We start from the raw sequence: 20,000 nt of genomic DNA on the forward strand, positions 1-20,000 counted from the left end.
GTTGTTGTTGTTTGTGTTGTTGTTGTTGTTTGTGTTGTTGTTGTTTGTGTTGTTGTTTGTGTTGTTGTTTGTGTTGTTGTTGTTTGTGTTGTTGTTTGTGTTGTTGTTGTTGTTGTTGTTGTTGTTGTTTGTGTTGTTGTTGTTGTTTGTGTTGTTGTTGTTGAAGTTATACTTTATTGCGAGTCGCAGATTTAAAAAAGTTTAAGACGCGGTTTATAAACGCAATTCCGGCTGTTTGTCCCTGTACGCTTGCCGTAGCTCCAGGATTCTCACAGTAACTGATGGGCGTATCGCATCTTTATCGCACTTGATTGTTTATTCTCCAAAAGAAAAACACACTATGGAATATCAGGAACAGAGTTTAAGTCTAGACAGTTTAATACACATCTTTTCTTTTCTCCCTGAAGATGATTTAATCAGAGTGTCGTGTGTTTGTAAGGTAAGGCTTTTTTTTTTTACACAACGCGGAAGTAAATTTGGCAGCTAGCCCCGCCCTCCTGTGATAGGATTGGTTCTTTTTTATACAGTCTGTTTTTGAGCTGAACTGTAGCCCCGCCTCCTCATAGGTTTTTACAGAAGCATTGTTTATTTTGGGTGGAAAAATGTGAATTTTGCAAAATTGGAAAAAGACTCGAATTTACAAATTTGGGAGGAGTTAATATATTTTAAAGAAGAGGTTTAAGTTCATTTTGGTAAACGATTCAGATGAACACTGTTAATAATCAGTTTTTGTGTATATAAAATAAATCATATAAATCATATTTTACATTCTGTATTTTCTTTCCTGTAACACGTGGTTGGTGTCGGTGAGGACTGGCATGAAGCTGCAGAAACACAGTGGTTATGGAGGTAAATTCCTGTCTTCTAAAATCTTTTTAAAATAAAAGAAATACAAAATTAAATGTATAAAAATATCCTCGCTTTAGAGAGATGTGTCTGCATCGCTGGGGTTTCTGCAATGTGGCCCAGCTCTTATCAGACGCAGAGTCTTACACGTGGAAGCGTTATTATCTCCACCGCTCTACTCTAGAGCTGAACATGAAGTCGGGGAGGTCAGGAGGAGATTACACCTGTAAGAGCCTGAGAGGACACACAGGTAACACATACATCATCTTCATTCCCGAAGCTCTAACTGATGCCTCCTCCATCCCTCCATCCCTCCATCCCTCAGCCGGAGACGTTATTCTGTATGTGTTTCTCTCCAAGGTCGGATCGTCGGCTTTGCGTACCTGACGGGAAACAGCAGTTTGCAGGACATGTGGAACTTCACGCCCATCATCTGCTGCGCCTCGTCCGATGGAATGCTCAAAGCCTGGGACATTCACAAGGTCAAACACATACATCTCTTTTATTTTTATTTTCTTCTTAATTTTTTAATAGAGTAGCAAATGGGTGGAAAATTTCCTGAAAAATTCCCTAAAACTTTCTATAGGAACTTCATCTGGGGGGAATTTTGGACTTTTCCAAGTTGAAAACTTACCAGGAATTTATGGGAATTAATGAGAAATTATTGAAAATGTATATAAACTTTATCATATACAGACATATCTAATATATAATTATATGATTATGTAAAGATTTATTTTAGTTATCAGCTCACAGGCATGTTACTGATACAGATTTAAAAACACTCACCAAGATGGACATTTTGTACATTATTTTGTGCAGGATTCAAGAAATGATGTGTGTAATGTTATGGAGGAAATGCACAGTGCATGTAGGGGGTGTGGCCTCAGCTATACGCTACCCTGCATTTTTGTAAATTCCCAGTTTATTCCCATTAATTCCCGATTGAAAGTTTCCAGTTTTGCAAATATCTGGAATTTTGCAACCTTAATTCTTAATAGAGGAAGTTATTTAATTACATATAAAAACTTGGCTCATCTTGAAGTCTTGAGAGTTATTGCATCATAACATGTATAAACCAATCATGTATCAGTATGCAAATTAGGATCATGTAACAATACCAGATTTTACATTTCTAAAATATAGTTTTGCATTTAAAATATAGTTTTTGTTTATTTAGTGATTAAACATTATTTTGAGGATGTTAAAGTTGTCAGTGTAAAAAATAAAAATAAAAAAATTATATAAAATAAAAATAACCAAACAGAAACTCAATTTCAGCAGTATGCAAATTAAAGTGTTAAAGGGGGCGGGGTTTATATGATATAAATTAAATGTATGTGTGTGCATAAACAGTGTGTAACACAATTAGTGTGTGCCAATAATTAGATTAACACGGGATTAATTGCAGCACGCATTTCTGTGACCATTTTTATTAAAAATATTTAAAAAAGAGGCAAAATTAAAACCTTGAACGCAACACATTTATTCACAACCGCCATTATTTACATCAATATAAAAATAATAAACTCCACTGAAAAATCATTTTTAATCACTAAACATTTACTAACGAGTCTCAATTCAGCACCACAATCCGCCATGACGTGCAGATCCGGCAATTAAATCCGTCCGTGTGGAAACATAGCAAAAGTTCACCATCATTACTTTAAACATTTACAGAAATATTTATTCTTCATGCTTCATGTTGAGTTCAGTTTCACTAATAATAAACATACATTTGCATAAAGCATCAATATTTATCCATGTTAATTAGAATATTAAAAACATGAAAAGTATCAATTGAAGGTACATTTAGAACAGATACGAGTGTGCGATTAAGTTCCTATTAATTGTGAGTTAACTCGTGACATCATCTGATTGGCAGCCTATATATATATATATATATTTCCTTGGAGTGCAAAACTTTAGGCACCCCTGTTTTAAAGATTCAGGTAGTATTTAAAATATTGACATGTTTATGGCATTTGGCATACTGCCTTGTCCAGTATCTATGGGGTTAAGGGCCTTGCTCAGGGGCCCAGGAGTGGCAGCTTGGTGTGGCTGGGATTTGAACTCATAACCATTAGGTTTAAAGTCCATTGCCTTAACCATTGAGCTCCACCTTTTAGAAATGGTCTCCAGCGTGTGTGTGTGTGTGTGTGTGTGTGTGTTTATCTTGCAGGGATTAAATCTGTGGTCCAGCTCGACTCAGAACCCTCTGACCCAGGTCATCACAGACCCGGAGCAGGACATTGTGATCACGGCGGACAGCAGCGGGACGATCAACACGTGGCGAGGACGAACCGGAGACGCGCTCAGCTCGTTCTCCTCGGGCTCGTCTCAGTGCACGATAATGACCTTCAGCACGGAGGGGAAATCATTCGTCATGGTAACCCGTGTCAGACACACACACACACACACACACACACACACACACACACTTGAGATCACAGTGTAAAACCCTGTTATGCTCTGATGTTGTGCTGAAGGTAGGGACGGCTCTCGGGTCGCTCCTCACCCTGACGTCACCACAGCTGTGTGAACTCTCACGCCACCTGGTGAACGACTCGTTCAGACTGAATCTTCTCCTCTCATCTCCTGATAAGAAGTGGATTCTCACCGCGGCCAAGGAGTACGCCGATTCGAGCCCGAAGGTAAGATGTTTAGAGGAGGAAACACAAAGGTGTGTGTGTGTGTGTAATCTCCACTGTCCTGAAGAACTCAGAGCTTCACCTCTGTTACTGGAGACTCCTTCCATACATGTTACATAAATCTGATGTTTACCATGGAAGCTGTCACAGCTGCTGTTTTAGTGAACTAATCACCACTTTCTGCCTAATCAGCATCAGAACTCAGGAACCTGTTTTGATAATGAGCTCTCTTGGAACACGTACACTGGCCAAAAGTATTGGGACACCGACATTTCCAGTTATATATGTGGTTCTTCCCCAGACTGTTCCCACAAAGTCTAGTGGAACATCTTCTCAGAAGAGTGGAGATTATTATAACAGTGACTGAAGAAGACTCAATGTGGAATGAGATGTTCTAAAGAAGCACATAGCAAAACTTTTGGCCACACAGAATGATTTTCATTTCATCACCAGTAGTTTAATATTTGTGTGTGTGTGTGTGTGTGTGTGTGTGTGTGTGTGTGTGTGTGTGTGTGTGTTTCTGACTGCAGGTTTTCAGCACTCAGAGTGTGTGTAGTCCTGTAGAAGATGAAGCAGGTGTGTGTGAGAGTGTGTGTGTGAGGTTACCTGTCAGTGGCTGCGTAGCTGCTGCGTTCTTCCCTTTTCAGCCTGCGCGAGTCGCCGTCGTTCACAACGACACACTGCTTCAACACAACACACTCTCCGTCTTCCAGTTCAGCCTGAAGAAGTCCAAATACAAGCAGGAAGCTCAGGGTACGGGTTCTGCACACACACACACACACACACACACACACACACACACACACACACTACAGATGGCCAAGGGCAAAAGTTTACACCCCCTTAAACAATCATAGAACTGTTATTCACATTAAGTAAAGACGTCCCTTTTTTTTAAATCACGCATGTTAATATTACATTCTAAATAATAAAATACCAAAAATATCATTTATATGAATATATTAAATTTTTCTTGTTGTCAGAATTGTAATAGTTTAGATGAATTAAAAACATTGGTATATTTATTCATTTTTGTACATTTAAAAAACATAAGGGGGTGCAAAGCTTTGCACCCAGCTCTTATTAATAATTTTTTTAAAGTAAAATATATTAAAATATGATGCATATAATAAAAATAATAATAATAATAATAATAATAATAATAATAGTATAACACTGGTAATAGATTATTTGATTATTTTTATTATTATAAAGTGTAATGTAATTATAATAAATGTATTAATTTATTAATTATATTATTAATAATATTGGTTATTTATGATAATATAATAGTTATTAATTAAAACAATTCAGTTAAATAAATATTTGCGAAATTAAATATTGAAGTGAATGAATTATTCTTGTTTTTAATTGATTAGGTTAATATTTTCTTATTTAAAACACGTGTAATCTTGTAATTAAGTTAATTAATTAATTGATTAATTTATATATTTGTGTCAATACATTATTGAAATAATTGATTGATTAATTTATTAATTGGTTACATTCATTTGCCCCAACAGACTTTAAATAAATAAATAAATAAATAAATAATAAACAAACGTCTGCTTAATGAAATCATGTTTGTGTTTTTACACAGCAGACACGTAAACAATACGTTTATTCATTATTAATCATTTCTAATAAATACTCACTATATAAATATTGCTATTTAATTGAATATTCTAATTAGAGTGATATTTGTGTTAATTGATTAATGAATAAAAGGTTGTTTTCTGTGTTCCAGCTCAGCAGATCGAATCTTTCCGGTTGGATTTAAACACTCGTCGCTCGGATGTACTTCTCCAGGCAAAAGGGAACAACGTGCTTCTGCTTGCGGACGGAAACGTCCTGAAGGTCTACTCCCTGAAAGGCGAGCTCATCTCCAGCTTCGAGGAACATCTGGAGCCCATCACGTCTATGTGTGTGGTGAGAACTTCCTCCTTTTCCTCACTCACGTACACCTTCCCAGCACACAGGAGTGAAATCACACTCACACGCCTCTGATCTCGGCAGGATGATTTCCGTGTGGTCACGGCCTCCCGGGATTTATCTCTCCGAGTGCTGACCTGGAGGAGAGACAGAGATAAAGGATTAACGCTGGAGACTCAGTATCAACTGCTGGGCGGATCTCACTCCATGTCCAGGTACCTGCAGAACTTCATCATCATCATCACAGAGTTCATCATGTGCAGTGTTTACCTTCACGTGGGCTTTTTATCAGTTATACAGCTTTTAAAAATAATTATTTATTTATTCATTAAACATGGTTGTAATCTTGGAGGTGTAAAAGAAATAAAACACTGAGGTTAAAAACATAAAAGCAGAAATAATGTTAATCATGTCAGTGAGAAATAGAATCAAATCATTGATAATAGTATCACTGTTATTACTATTATTATTAAATATTTTATATTTACAGCACTTTTTTTCTTTTTTTTGGAGAAAATGATCAAACTTGAACGGAATGAATTATTCATATGTATTATTGATGATTTATCGCCATGGTGACAGTGATATGAAATGTGATTAGAATGAAGTGAGAGTCTGCAGCAGGCCTCAGGAACTGGTGTGACGTGACGTGACGTGACGTGTTTGTTTGCAGAGGGTTCACGGCGGTGGCGTGTGATTACGCGAGCATCGTCGGCTCGGTGGAAGCCGTGAACGGGAAGGACGTCCTGAAAGCCTACGTCTTTAACTCCTGAACGTTGCATTGTTCGTCTGGATTTAAGTCAATAAATGTTTGTGTCTTCTGTATTATATCTGAAAAAGCTGCATGTGCATGTGGGTATTGTGCTGCTGACACACGAGCAGAGGAGCGAAGTGATGATGTACAAACTCTTCAAATCAGACTCCTTACTTTAGTTTTCATTTATTTGGTGAAATCTCAATATTTCATCTTCTCATTGCTCCGTTCATCTCCCGTCTCTCTCACACATCACAGATGTAGACTAGTTTCTGAAGCTCACAGTGAGCAGAGCAGAAGGCAGTAAGAAGTCTGGGGTTAACGTGGATGAGACAGAGGGAGTCAGTGATGAGAACATGACTGAGAACTGAGACATTTCTGAACATCATCATCTTTTCTCTGCTTGTGTTCTACATGGTGGATCTTCAGCCTGCATACATTCATTAGAGAACAACATTTTAATAACGTGTTAACGCAAAAAAAACATTTATGGCACTAATTTTATGCACATTTCTGTTTGACCGTTTTAATAAAAAAATATAAAGAAAGAAATATAAAAGAGGCAAAACACATTTATTCATGACATGCTTTCTTTACTCAGATATAAAAAAAAAAAACAACCACAAAAAAAAAAAAACAACAACCGAAAAATCATTTTTATTCACTAAACATGGAACTGAGGAAAACCTGAACATAATATTTAAAAGAAACGCGTAAAATATTCAACATTTAAAACAACCACTAAAAATTAACACAAGATTTTAAAAGAAATGTGTATTAAAATAATAAATCCCAGTCGAAAATAATTAAATAAAGATAAAATAATAAGAGATTTTGAGTGAAATTAATATATTTATAGCATCTGTTAGTAAATTAAAAAACTTGAAAAGTATTCATTTTGAACAGATGAAAATGTGCGAATAAGTTGCGATTAATCGCGATTAAATATTTTAATCGATTGACGGCCCTAATATTTATTTATTAATACGACGTGAGGTTCAGTTTCCAGCGGGACACTGAAACAGGTGTTAATAATCACTAGTGTTACTGAAGAACATGTCAGAGAACAAACTTCTTTACCTTCACTTCAGTAGAAAAGTGCAGTCAGAACTTTCAGAATCTTTTTAATCATCAGTATCTGAACTTCTACTGAGGGAAGGAGGTGTGAACTTCTGCATGATAATACCATAAAGGAATAAGTATATATATATATATATATATATATATATATATATGTGTGTGTGTATGTATGTATATAATGTTTGGAATCTTTGCAGATGTATTGAAAATAAAAAACGAATGCACTGTAGCTGGTTTTTATTCCATAATGACTGATGGAGCAGAAGAACTTTGAAGGAAGAAAACCGCGTATAATAAAATGGTGTATTTCGGCCAATATCGGAGTTTAAGGGCAGAGCAGGAAAATATTGAGTTTTTAAAAACGCAAAATTTTCAAGTGTAAAACTCAGAATATTAAAACTAATATAAATATTAGTTTAAAATAATAGAAACAAAACTTTAATACAACTTTTTTTGTGTGAGGTGTAAACTCGGATATTCGCTGCTCGTTTATTGCGGTTTATTTCCTTATTTGTTTGTTTTGTTTGCCAAAAAACAGTCTGACTGTATTATATTATACTGTCAATAATGGTGTGTGTGTGTGTGTGTGTGTGTGTGTGTGTGTGTGTGTGTGTGTGTGTGTGTGTGTGTGTGTGTGTGTGTGTCTCTGTGTGTTTTACAATTAATCATTAATTTCCCAAAGATATGATCTTCTGAACTGTTCTCCTTCAGCACACTTTAACAAAAGTCTGCTTTCCTTCTCCTTCACTCATTCACTCGATACATGTTTCATTCCACCCCTTTCTGAATCTCTGCATTATTCTTCTGTTGTAGTTATCACCTGTTCATGGTAACTGTGTAGCACGCTATGATGATTACAGTAGATCTTTATGGATCTGGAGAGGAATCTTCCACAGTAACCTCATGGATCTGTTTAGTCAGGTTGTGGCTGAAATGGTGCAGTATGTTCTGCCCTGACAGGACCGATAACGTGGTCATGGGTGCTCTGGTGATCGATGCTGCTCCTGTCATGCTCCAGCTTTTCTTCACAAAGACACTGAGGAAGCGTCTCATCATCTCTGTGAACAGGAGGTTAACGTGTGTCCACACTCTAAAGTGGTCTGGTGTGTATTAATGTAATACATGATTCACGAGCGTGCTGTGTGTGCGTGCAGGTGGACGTCATATGAAGTCAGAACTTTCGCCAGACGTACCTGATCAGGTGAAACGTATTAATGACTGGTCAGAGATCTCACGTAAATATCTCTCTTTTTTCTTTTTTTAATTCTCCCTTTCATTCATGACCAGGGAATGAAAGAAAACAAACTTCTCCATGTCATTCTTCTGTAATCATGTGGTTCTCCGTTCACTTCATTCATGCACTTTATGGACAAAAGTATCGGGACACCTGACTTTCCCACCAATATGTGCTTCTTCGACACACCGTTCCTTCGGATGTGGCAGCATGAAACTTTCCCTTCAGGAGGCCCAAACCTGTTCCAGCATGACAAAGCCAACTCCATGAAGATCTGCTTTTCAAGGTTTGGAAGATCTCCTGCTATAGAGCTCCAACACTATTTAGAATCAATGTGAACGCTGACTGCACCCCAGGAACCTCCTCACCTTCTCACCTGCATCAGTTGCTGAATTTAGTAACTTACTTTTGTGGCTGAATACATTTCCACAAAATCTAGAGGAACATCTTCTGAGAAGAGTGAAGGTTTTTATCAAGGCACCAGTGTAGAAGAGTTTTAATGCTTTTAAACCTGAAGGTAAATTAGATCAGGTCTCAGTAGTGAAGTGTTGCTCAGTTATTATTTAGCGATACACATTTAACGACAGCTGGAAACAGGGGCGTAGTCATCATCTCAAAACACAGTGTCTAGTGTTACCTGTTTGTTTGTTTGTTTCAGTTTACCCTTGTGTAATTGACAGGTTTTATTTTTAATCATAAATATATATATATTTTGCTTTATGATTATATATGATTATAAAAAAAGAAAGAAAGAAAGAAAGAAAGAAATACAACAGCTTGCCACTGGGACAGTCCCCTTAAAAGGACATCTTTGTTTTTTTTAAATGTATAGTTGTACATTAAGGACTACATTACCCATCATCCTTTGCACCCTGTCATCCACCATGTTTGTTTCCCATCTTCACCTGTCTGTTCATGCTGTCAAATCTCACTTCAACATTATCTTTATTCTTATATAAAGGGTTTTGATATCACACTTGTTAAAACAAAAGACGTTATAAAAGAGTTTAAGGAAAAAAAGTGTTTGTCCAAGCAGCTATTTTTCCTTATAATCCTTTAAACCTTGCTCATTATTCAACAAGAGCAACAGGCGGAGCTACTAAACACTGTGCAACACAATTCGGATCCACGTGCATTTACACTTCGTGACTTTTTTGTAAAAAAAAAAAAAAAACGACTGAAGCGGTTTTTTCTTCTCATCGGAACCGAATGTCGGATCGCGCGCGGGACCGCGGATGCGACTCGAGCTATAGTACCGGGGCGCGTGATGATGACGTGACAAGTGAGTGACTGATTGCCATGGATACGTGAACGTCATGTATAGACGATCTTGTCTCTTTGAATTTGAAATCACTCTGCATTTATATACATTGCTCCATTAAAACCTCAACATGTCGTGAACACACACACACACACACACACACACACACTCTCTCTCTCTCTCTCTCTCTCTCTCTCTCTCTCTCTCTCTCTCTCTCTCTCTCTCTCTCTCTCCATTAAAAAAGTTAATGTACTCTTAATAAACAGTGTGTGGGACATGTCCCCCGTGTCCCCCGTGTAATCTACACCCCTGACTGGGTATAATAAAGACGCGACTCGCAGGATTGATGCGATCAGCAGTAAACCAGTCAGTGTTTAGAAATAAATCTGCTTTACTTCTTTCATTTCTCTGCTTCATTTATTAACTATTTACATTTATATAATAATAATAATAATAATAATAATAATAATAATAATAATAATAATAATAATAATTTACGTTCACAATTTAAATATAACGTGTATGTATTTTATCTCAATTTAATATCTAATAAAAACAAATCCTTTTCGTGATAAAATTAATGGAAAGAAAATAAAAAAGATGGTTCGAAATCTTTGATATCGCGACTCGACCAATCACAGAGGAGGGGGCGTGGCTTCTCCTACGCGACGACGTGTAACTAGACGTGCACCGGAAGTTCGGGCTCAGACTGACGCATGGCTCCGGCATCGGCTGCAGGTCCCGGTTCGGCTCCGAGGTCCGGAGTGAGTTCCTGGTCATGTCTGTTAGCCCATGTGGTGATGTTCTCCTGGTACGTGTTCACTGTGCACGAGAACAACAACATAGCGAGTTCAGGGAGACATCCGGGTCTTCGGGTTTACGGAGGGAGATGGAAATATCTCACCTTCATCAACCTGGTGAGTACAAGCGCCTCTGTCCTTCATCTCCCATCTAGTGAGCAGGATAATAACTATCCAGTGATGACCTTCTCTCAGTGTCATAACAGATTATTACGTCATTCATAATACCGTTATTACATAGTTATAGGGAAGTGGAGCTCTGAGATGAAGGCTCTGGATCAGGAGGTCACAAGTTCAAATCCCAACAGCTCCACTGTTGGGCCCCTGGGTAAAGGCCCTTAACTCCGAAATTCTCTGAAAGTGTGTTCTTTGGATTGGATTCAGCTTTTTCTCATTTTCTTCTCTGCTGCTGTTGCTACAATTTTTCTCAAAATGTTCTCATTTTCTTCTCCAGCTCAGTCTGCTGAGATTATGAAAATGATCATGTGACCATCAGCCATTAAACACTTTATTTATTTATTACTGAGTTTTGAAGCACTTGTCCAGGTTCTTCTCAGAACCTCAGAAACAGTGACGCCATACGCCCAAAAGTTTGCTATCTGCTTTTCTCCAACATCCCATTCAACATTAATAACATTAATTCTCATGCTGGAACACGTTCAGGTCTTCTAGTTCAACTGAAGGGAAAATATAGAAATATTAAAGAAACATGGGGGCACAAACTTTCGCTCTTCCCATCACACATCACCTCGGACCCTGTTTGTGTTGCAGGTGATGCAGATGTTATTTTTTGGACTCTGTGTGGTGGTTGATCTGATCCACGTGGTGTTGTCTAAGAAAAGTGTGTCCTCTGCGTTCCTCGTCAAACTGCAGGATTCCTTCTTCACTGTTCTCGCATTTCCGGTTGGAACTGTGAGTATCTGAGGGTCCGGATCAGATCGTGAACTTTTGGGATTATTGCAATCAGGTTTGTTATGAACCAGTTTCTCTTTTTTCAGTTTGTTTTCACTATTTTCTGGTGCATCTACGCTTACGACCGAGAGCTGGTCTTCCCCAGGGTGTTGGATGACATCATTCCTACATGGCTCAATCACGCAATGGTACAGCCTCCTCCATCTTTATTTTATAAACATCTCGCTATCATTTATTAATAAACACTATATTAAACCTCATGGGGGTGAGAGCTCAGTTTTTGAGTTGTTAGATTGTAGATCAGAAGGTTATGAGTTCAGATCCCAGCAACACAGAGCAACCCAATGTTGGGCCCTTCAGCAAGGCCCTTAGTACTCAGCTGCTCAGTTGGAAGTCGCTCTGGATCACCAAATACTATAAATTAAATGTCCACATTAAATATTGCGTTTCATCTCACAGCGCTGTAGGAGTCACGATTCGAACTGTTCCAACGGAATCAAATACTTTTTTATAAATTTGTAAATTTAACACAAGAGTCTTCAAACTGTCTCAGAGTGCAGTGTAGATCAGGAGTCCTCAAACTCTCAGAGTGCAGTGTAGATCAGGAGTCCTCAAACTGTCTCAGAGTGCAGTGTGGATCAGGAGTCTTTAAACTGTCTCAGAGTGCAGTGTAGATCAGGAGTCCTCAAACTGTCTCAGAGTGCAGTGTAGATCAGGAGTCCTCAAACTCTCAGAGTGCAGTGTAGATCAGGAGTCCTCAAACTCTCAGAGTGCAGTGTAGATCAGGAGTCCTCAAACTGTCTCAGAGTGCAGTGTGGATCAGGAGTCTTTAAACTGTCTCAGAGTGCAGTGTAGATCAGGAGTCCTCAAACTGTCTCAGAGTGCAGTGTAGATCAGGAGTCCTCAAACTCTCAGAGTGCAGTGTGGATCAGGAGTCTTTAAACTGTCTCAGAGTGCAGTGTAGATCAGGAGTCCTCAAACTGTCTCAGAGTGCAGTGTGGATCAGGAGTCTTTAAACTGTCTCAGAGTGCAGTGTAGATCAGGAGTCCTCAAACTGTCTCAGAGTGCAGTGTAGATCAGGAGTCCTCAAACTGTCTCAGAGTGCAGTGTAGATCAGGAGTCTTTAAACTGTCTCAGAGTGCAGTGTGGATCAGGAGTCTTTAAACTGTCTCAGAGTGCAGTGTGGATCAGCAGTCTTTAAACTGTCTCAGAGTGCAGTGTAGATCAGGAGTCTTTAAACTGTCTCAGAGTGCAGTGTAGATCAGGAGTCTTCAAACTGTCTCAGAGTGCAGTGTAGATCAGGAGTCCTCAAACTGTCTCAGAGTGCAGTGTAGATCAGGAGTCTTCAAACTGTCTAAGAGTGCAGTGTAGATCAGGAGTCCTCAAACTGTCTCAGAGTGCAGTGTAGATCAGGAGTCCTCAAACTGTTTTAGAGTGCAGTGTAGATCAGGAGTCTTTAAACTGTCTCAGAGTGCAGTGTAGATCAGGAGTCTTTAAACTGTCTCAGAGTGCAGTGTAAATCAGGAGTCCTCAAACTGTCTTCTGTGTAGGACAGAATTATTCCTTTCTTTAATGAGGGTCTGTAACAGAAACGGGCCGGAGGGACTACCAGTGTTATTATGCAGATTTTATTCAGATTTTAAATGTATTTCTTTCACCTCCTAATTCTAGATTAGTTTATTATTCTGTTGTGCAGCGAACAGACACGTGAGCATCACGTTTCAACAGATACATCACTTATTAAAGAGCAGTTTTACTGCCGTAATTACACTTTTCATATTCACTGCTATTGAAATCAAAACATTTACTTACTTATGCATATGCATGAGGTTGGTGGCTGAAACGAATAAATAATTAGTCTACGTTAATAACTAGAGGTCGAGTGAAAGATATCTGGGTTGGAACGAACTCGCCGATTACCGATTAATCAACCGATTTTTTTTAAATGGATATTGGATAAAAAAACAAACTTTCCATTTTAAATAGTACCGTACTTTTATTACAAAAAGAAATTAAATAAAACAGTACCGAATCATGAAAATGTGCTAAAGAAAATAAATATGAATATATTCATTAATAAATATAATGAATATATTATAAATAATAAATATAATATAGAGCTCTCCGTGCAGTGCGCAGTCTCACATGTAAAAACAAACAGCACGTAGGGTCAGTTATTTGCCTCTAGAGGCCACTCTTGTAACGGGAGCGGACCAAGCGCCGGAAAAACTATCCATATAGATTTTTGCTGATAGCCGAAAGTTCCAGCGATCGTAGTGGATTATTATCTTTTTATAACAGAGGGACATTTTCGTTTGCCGTCTTCTATAATCAAATACAGATAAGATTTTAAAATCACATTTTCAAAATATGTCTCTGGCATTGTTCTGTGGGCCGTACCACATGGGGGGGCGAGACGTAGTTTGGGGTATTAACACATTCATGGCATTTCCTTCTACGATAAACTTTCGCTTTTCACTCATCAGTCCACTCGACACTCTGAGGACGTTTCCCAGTGTAACGTGTAGAATTTCTGACTCTAATTTATTCCTGTTCTCCGCAGCACACTGTAATCGTGCCACTCCTCCTGGTGCAGATGTGCCTTCAGCATCACAAACACCCGAGTCGATGCAGAGGAATCCTGGCCCTGGCGCTCTTCGGCTCGCTCTACTTGGCATGGTACTGATCTCAGAGTCAAATGAGTTTGAAACTGTTTGCAGCCTGTTCCAGTAAAAAACGTTGTTTCAGGGGCTCGAGCACTACGGGTTCCTCGAGGTGTCTTGGGTGGAATATTAGGGATGGTAAGATTCAGCGATTTGGCGCATCGGTATAAAAGTAAACGATGTGATTTTAAAAAGTGTTGATATAAGTTGGCATTTGTATCGCAATTCATTGTTTTGAACATATTTGCATTGGTAAATACCGATTTATGAGTAAATATAATAATAAAATCTAATACTAATCAGTAATATTATTAGTAGATGAACCGATATTTGATACGTAGATGAATTTCTCGTCGCTAAACTGTTTCTCGAGCGCGTTCTCTCAGAACCACTGCTGCTACGTGAATATGACATATAACAACACTACAGAGACCGAGGCGTGTCCTGAGAGTCACATAGAATACACAGATATAGAGATTTACATGGCAGAGGTAGAGCCGCATCTTCATGGAGATAGAACAGGAAAAGAACATCTGGTTTTATTTCATCTTTTTCTTTAATATAATGTTTTGCACTGTGAAGGCGTGTGTTGAAGGGGCGTGAGTTAGAAGTCAGAAGGCACGTAATAATATTAGAGGTCGACCAAATCGATTCATCTGCACTGATAGTTGATGCGCTAGAATCCATATCCATAGTTTTTCCAGGTCCTGGTCCACTGTCATTACGAGAGCGCCCTCTAGAGGCTTATCACTGACGCTACATGGTGTTTACATGTAAGACTGCATGCTGCACGGAGAGCGCTATATTACATTTTTATTTATAATTTATTAATTAAATTCTTTTTATCAATTAATATATTTATATTATTTCATTCAGCATAATTCAGTACTTTAAAAAAATTTTCAAATAAAGTTCAGTACTATTTTACATGAAGTGTTTAGTTTTTTTTATATCCAGTTTCCATTTTAATAACTATTGTGTTTAATTATTATCTATTTAATCAATCAGGTATCAGCAAATACAATCGAATCCTATCGGTAAATTGGTTGACCTCTAGTTATTATTATTATTATTATTATTATTATAACCCTTTGTGTGACCTTGAAATAATACAATTTTTTTTTTTATATTGATTTATATTTGACATTACAGTGAAATGTAGACATTACACACACATGTAGAGTGTATCGATGAGTGTGTGTTGTATAAGTGTGTGTGTGTGTCTGTGTGTAATTCAGGGTGTTGTGGATACGGCACGTGTCAGGGATCTGGGTTTACCCCATCATGGCTCATCTCAGTCCTGCAGGCCTCGTGGTGTTCCTCAGCGTGGCGTCTCTCAGCATGGCTCCTCTTTACCTGCTGGGAGAGAAACTCAACTCTGTCATTTGGGGTCCTACAGGTGAGACGCTTCAGCCATGAGCCGTCTGAGGCTCGGCCTAAGAGCCATTTCACACTTATTTCACACTCATTGGTCTTTTAGTCGAGTCGTTGTGTGGTTCAGTATCACAGCGAACAGAATTAAAGATAAAAACTAATCAATAAACTGTTCTAAAGGTTATTTCCATACATCAGAGAATCCAAACCGTATTTTTGTTGTTGTTGTTCAGAAGCTCAAACTCGCAAAGGAAATCAGAAACGGAAGAAGAAATGAAGGACCACAGAAACTTGAGGAGAAGCGGACCAGAACCTTCAACAGCACTGAGATTTACATTCTAGTGTGTTATTACGTTAATCACTGAATCTTCCTGCAGATGATAAAATAAACGTGATTTTTATAAGATGATTTATTGCATTAAAACGTGTTCATGAGGTCCAACAGGGTCTTTTAACATGTATGTAATATTTAAAGCTGCTTGAAGAAAAATGATAAACACAAAGCACAGATTGTAGTAATGATGTGAGTAAAAAAGTGTATTTTTTTTAATCATGTGAAGATTAGGGGAAAAAGATTTCGCTTCTGTTTAATGTTTAATTTTTTTTTGTTGTTGTTGTTAATAAACCTGTATGCTGTACTCTTCTGGATTACTGGATCTCGGGGCCAGATGTTCATCACCTACAACATTTCTAACAACTAAATAATGATTTTCAAGAATAAATTGATTGTCACTTAATGAAGTCTGATTTTAATAAACAACACACTAAAAAGATGTCCATGTGCATGATTTTATTCCTGAGATTTGTGTGGTGTTTAAAAGAGTCAGAGCTCTACAGCAAGAGATCTTCATCATCTTCCAACCCACTGAAATTACATCTTCATGAAGCTGGTTTTGTGCACTTGTGATTCCAATTTTAACTCAAAAGAACGAGTCGTCTATAAGAGTGATTCCTTCAATTTCTACTGGACGTGCAATCCGAGAAGAAGTCAAGTTTATTTCTATTGCGCTTTTCACAACACACATCGTCTCAAAGCAGCTTTACAGAATGTAACAGTGAAGGTGAATGATGTGTGTTTATCCCTGATGAGCACCATGGAGACTGTGGTGAAGGAAAAACTCCCTTAGATGTTATGAGGAAGAAACCTTGAGAGGAACCAGACTCAAAAGCAGAACCTCATCCTCATGTGGGTGACATCAAGAGTGTGATTATAGTCTTTAAACACTACAGAACACTGGAGAGTGAGAACTAACATGAGCACTGGAGTGTGTGATTATGACTGATGATCTTTCTACAGTCATTATGGTTATAAAACTCATAAAATCTGAGAGCATCACAGATCCAACACCAGCTTCTCCATGCCAGAGCCTTTAAACACTCAAAGAGGTCCAATGTCAAAACTCCACACATGAAGTGGGATCCAATTTGCACTTTTGTACGTCTCTAGATGGTTCTGGATATTTGCAGGCATCTACTTCTTTAAAGGTCCATAATCTTCATGAGGTGGGACATGACTGGAGCTGGAGCAACCTCAGGAAGCCTCGGGATGGGGAGAGAAAGAGAAGCAGTGGAGAGGAATTAGCGTAGCTGCTGTTCATGATATTAACAGCACAAGTTGATCATGTGCATGTGATCAGATGTACCACCAAAAGAACCACATCAGAGTGGAATAGTCGGGTGTCCCAATACTTTTGGCCACACATAGTAGTGAATATGTATTACGTTCCATGTGTGTGTGTGTGTGTGTGTGTGTGTGTGTGTTAAAATATTTTAATTAGAAAATAATATTAATATACTAATATTAATATAATATATTGATATTTGAAACCAAAGACAGGAAATGAATCAACACCTCCTGACCAATCAGAATCCAGAATCCAGAATAACAGTGAATTAATGCAGTAAATATTATTACAACATTTCCAGAAGCAGAATGTAATGTAGATGATTGGTCTCAGTGATGCTTCTCTCTGATCCGTGTCTTTCTCATGCTGTTTCAGGAATAAGTGGATTAGAAGCTTAAAGCAGGAGGAGTCAGAAATAGTGGCCTGGTTTCTCTCCCGACCTTCAGCTTGTGCTTTACTGATGATCTTTACTTTTATTACCCTTTATTTTGAACATCTGGGTCCGTGGCTGATCTGCGTTTGGAAATCCGAGAGTGTGCAGATCTGAGGAACCTGAAGCAGAGAACAGGCTCCAGAATTCTACAGGTAAAATATTTCTTTTCTGAAGATCAGATCCAGCAGAGCAGAAGAACATGTAATGGTAGAAAATTATGAACATGCATTTTATAGAATTAATTCAACATCTGAATCTACAGATCTTCATGGAGCTGCTTTGTGCACAGTAACATCGTCATGCTGGAACAGGTTTTGGGTCTCCTGGTTTAAGTCAAGGGAACATTTCATGCATCCAGAAATGTCTGATACAATTTTCTCGATACAGTGTATCTTGTAGCCTTCAGCAAGATGTTTAGTAGGAAGATAATAACCAATATATAAAGAACCTGTGGGTTTTTAGGTCTGGCTGCCTGGAAGAAAACCAGAACCAAATAAAGTGTGAATTAAAGTGGATCTAATCTGTTAACCATCCAAAGAACCATTGAGGAACCACATTAAGGAGCTTCAATTGCGTAAAAACAATGAGCACCGCTGCTTCTTGTTATTTGATTTAAAATAAGTGAAGTTTGGGAGAAAAAGCACTTTCCTTCTGGATAAGTTCAATTTTCACCCACACAACCTCACCATCTGCTCCAGAGATTTCTAACCAAGACACAGAAGAGCATGATGAGCAGAAACCTACTCAGAACCACAGCTGAAGTTCTCAGAGTTCTCACAACCCCACAGTTCCACACATGATCTCTTCTTGTAGGGTTTAGATGCAGGTTTGGATCTCACAATAAACACAGGATTGTAGTGACTTTCACTGTTGCCTGTTTTGCAGTAAGAATGTTGATGTCTACGTTGAGGCACACGGTCATTGGAGAGACGCTGTGCTACATAATCCCCAACCACATGCTCTGCTCCATCGGGTGTGGAGGACGAGCCTGCAAGTATGACGATCCGTCACGCTGGAGTGAAGACCAACAGGCCATCAGAGGCCTCTATTCCTCCTGGTATCTCCAAAAAACCACAGACAGTTTGTAAAAAAAAGTTCTGGAGCAGTTCTTTCTGAAGTGATGATGTAGAAGGACACTGAGAAGGTAGAGATAAGTGAGTAGGGCGTAGTGATGATCACTTCAGAATGGAACATATGTCATGATTGAAATTGTTGAAAAGTCTGGGAGAAACTTCCTATGACCATCATTTCAAATTCTCATCAGATTCTTGCGTTTCTAGGATCACGGAGAACTTACTCGCCATGGCACGACCTTCTACTGAAACAATCCAAAGGTACAACATCGTTGAGGAATTCCAAAGGTAACCAAAAGGGCTTCAGATTTCTGAGTCTTCTCTTCTTCACTGTAGATGTTCAGGTTGATTTTATTCTGTATCTGTCCTGGTTTAGGTCTGGTTTAAGGACAGTCATTAACCTGCAGCGACCCGGAGAACATGCTGACTGTGGAAACCCGCTGGAGCCAGAGAGCGGCTTCACCTACAGACCCGAGACCTTCATGGAGGCTGGGAGTGAGTGATGAACTAATACACGTTTATTACTGACGTCACATACGAGTCTGATAGAAACGTGACTTTCACAAAGTATTTACTGGATAAATTCTGTTAAAGATCTTCTGCTTTCAACAAGTTCCTTCTCTGGAATAAGTGAAGATCTGAAGAACCAGTTCCTTTGATGTCTTCAATCCTCTGCCCAAATCACTGATCAATAGATTCTTTCTTTCTTTCTTTCTTTCTTTCTTTCTTTCTTTCTTTCTTTCTTTCTTTCTTTCTTTCTTTCTTTCTTTCTTTCTTTCTTTCTTTCTTTCTTTCTTTCCTCTGTATTGTATTTCCATGTTTCTGCTGTTGCAGTTTATTTCTATAACTTTGGATGGAGTGATTACGGCGTCGCCTCCCTCACTGCGATCCTGGACATGGTGAAGGTCATGTGCTTCTCCCTGCAGGAGGGGAAAATCGCCGTTCACTGTCACGCAGGACTCGGGAGGACAGGAGTCTTAATCGCCTGCTTCCTGGTGTTCACATCACACATGACCCCCAGCCAGGCGGTTTTACTGGTGAGATCCAAGCGTCCAAACTCCATCCAGATCAGAAGACAGCTGGCGTGTGTGCAGAACTTTGCAAAGTTCCTGATTCCACTGAGGAACGTCTTCTCCGATGCAGACCCCAGAGTTGATCCCGTCACGCTTCTCCAGTTCCTGACTCACCAGAAACACATCCTGCACGGAGATGAAGCTCGGCAGCTGAGATACGTCCCAAAGCTTGTGACACTTATCTGCAAGCTTTTGTTAGACATTGCGGAGAACCGTCAGGTCATTGAGGAGGACGTTCTAGAGGTTCCAGACATACATTCTGAGGATGAGAGCTTAGTTTGCTTTCATT

General features: G+C 38.7%; 5 protein-coding genes across 10 annotated transcripts in view; 3 read left to right on the forward strand and 2 right to left on the reverse strand.

Moving 5' to 3' along the window:
- Positions 1–20,000, reverse strand: part of LOC310715018 (uncharacterized protein) — a gene marked incomplete at its 3' end in the record, with an annotated part of 54,143 nt that overhangs the window by 24,794 nt on the left and 9,349 nt on the right. The gene's annotated exons all lie outside the window — the stretch shown is intronic.
- wnt7ab (wingless-type MMTV integration site family, member 7Ab) overlaps positions 1–20,000 on the reverse strand; it is a 91,719-nt gene that overhangs the window by 17,258 nt on the left and 54,461 nt on the right. The window lies entirely within an intron of this gene.
- On the forward strand, positions 228–6,268 carry fbxw12 (F-box and WD repeat domain containing 12). Its single transcript, XM_083520951.1, has 10 exons — positions 228–439; positions 812–849; positions 927–1,096; positions 1,207–1,328; positions 3,029–3,235; positions 3,336–3,500; positions 4,028–4,250; positions 5,245–5,426; positions 5,514–5,644; positions 6,103–6,268. Exons 1-10 carry the CDS (start codon positions 341–343, stop codon positions 6,200–6,202), a joined length of 1,437 nt encoding a protein of 478 aa, XP_083377077.1. The 5' UTR covers positions 228–340; the 3' UTR covers positions 6,203–6,268.
- adtrp1 (androgen dependent TFPI regulating protein 1) lies at positions 10,449–16,280 on the forward strand. 2 transcript variants are annotated; one of them, XM_083521014.1, is made up of 6 exons: positions 10,449–10,675; positions 11,330–11,470; positions 11,557–11,658; positions 14,034–14,149; positions 15,372–15,532; positions 15,741–16,280. In XM_083521014.1, exons 1-6 carry the CDS (start codon positions 10,475–10,477, stop codon positions 15,782–15,784), a joined length of 765 nt encoding a protein of 254 aa, XP_083377140.1. In that variant the 5' UTR covers positions 10,449–10,474; the 3' UTR covers positions 15,785–16,280. The 2 variants fall into 2 exon arrangements, with proteins under 2 accessions (XP_083377140.1, XP_083377141.1); XM_083521015.1 differs by having other exon boundaries at positions 15,744–16,280.
- Positions 17,344–20,000, forward strand: part of ptpdc1b (protein tyrosine phosphatase domain containing 1b) — an 8,165-nt gene continuing 5,508 nt past the window's right edge. For 2 of the 5 annotated variants that reach the window (XM_083520917.1, XM_083520920.1), the window contains exons 1-5: positions 17,491–17,717; positions 18,451–18,622; positions 18,846–18,926; positions 19,015–19,133; positions 19,473–20,000. The exon at positions 19,473–20,000 is cut by the window's right edge and continues 632 nt beyond it. In XM_083520917.1, the coding sequence (XP_083377043.1) occupies positions 18,456–18,622; positions 18,846–18,926; positions 19,015–19,133; positions 19,473–20,000 (895 nt within the window). In that variant the 5' untranslated portion in view covers positions 17,491–17,717; positions 18,451–18,455. Of the gene's footprint in view, positions 17,409–17,490; positions 17,718–18,358; positions 18,623–18,845; positions 18,927–19,014; positions 19,134–19,472 lie in introns of those variants that run through there. The other 3 variants (XM_083520918.1, XM_083520919.1, XM_083520921.1) reach the window with 3 other exon arrangements.

Source organism: Silurus aristotelis, assembly GCF_946808225.1.
Source record: "Silurus aristotelis genome assembly, chromosome: 19".
Lineage (NCBI taxonomy): Eukaryota > Metazoa > Chordata > Actinopteri > Siluriformes > Siluridae > Silurus > Silurus aristotelis.

Bases quoted from the DNA above. Each gene is read 5' to 3' on its own strand.
- adtrp1 (XM_083521014.1), top strand. From the start codon at position 10,475: ATGGCTCCGGCATCGGCTGCAGGTCCCGGTTCGGCTCCGAGGTCCGGA. The intron at 11,471-11,556 runs GTGAGTATCTGA...CTCTTTTTTCAG, and splicing joins TCGCATTTCCGGTTGGAACT to TTTGTTTTCACTATTTTCTG. The intron at 15,533-15,740 runs GTGAGACGCTTC...GTTGTTGTTCAG, and splicing joins TGTCATTTGGGGTCCTACAG to AAGCTCAAACTCGCAAAGGA.
- fbxw12 (XM_083520951.1), top strand. From the start codon at position 341: ATGGAATATCAGGAACAGAGTTTAAGTCTAGACAGTTTAATACACATC. The intron at 850-926 runs GTAAATTCCTGT...TCCTCGCTTTAG, and splicing joins GAAACACAGTGGTTATGGAG to AGAGATGTGTCTGCATCGCT. The intron at 1,097-1,206 runs GTAACACATACA...TTTCTCTCCAAG, and splicing joins GAGCCTGAGAGGACACACAG to GTCGGATCGTCGGCTTTGCG.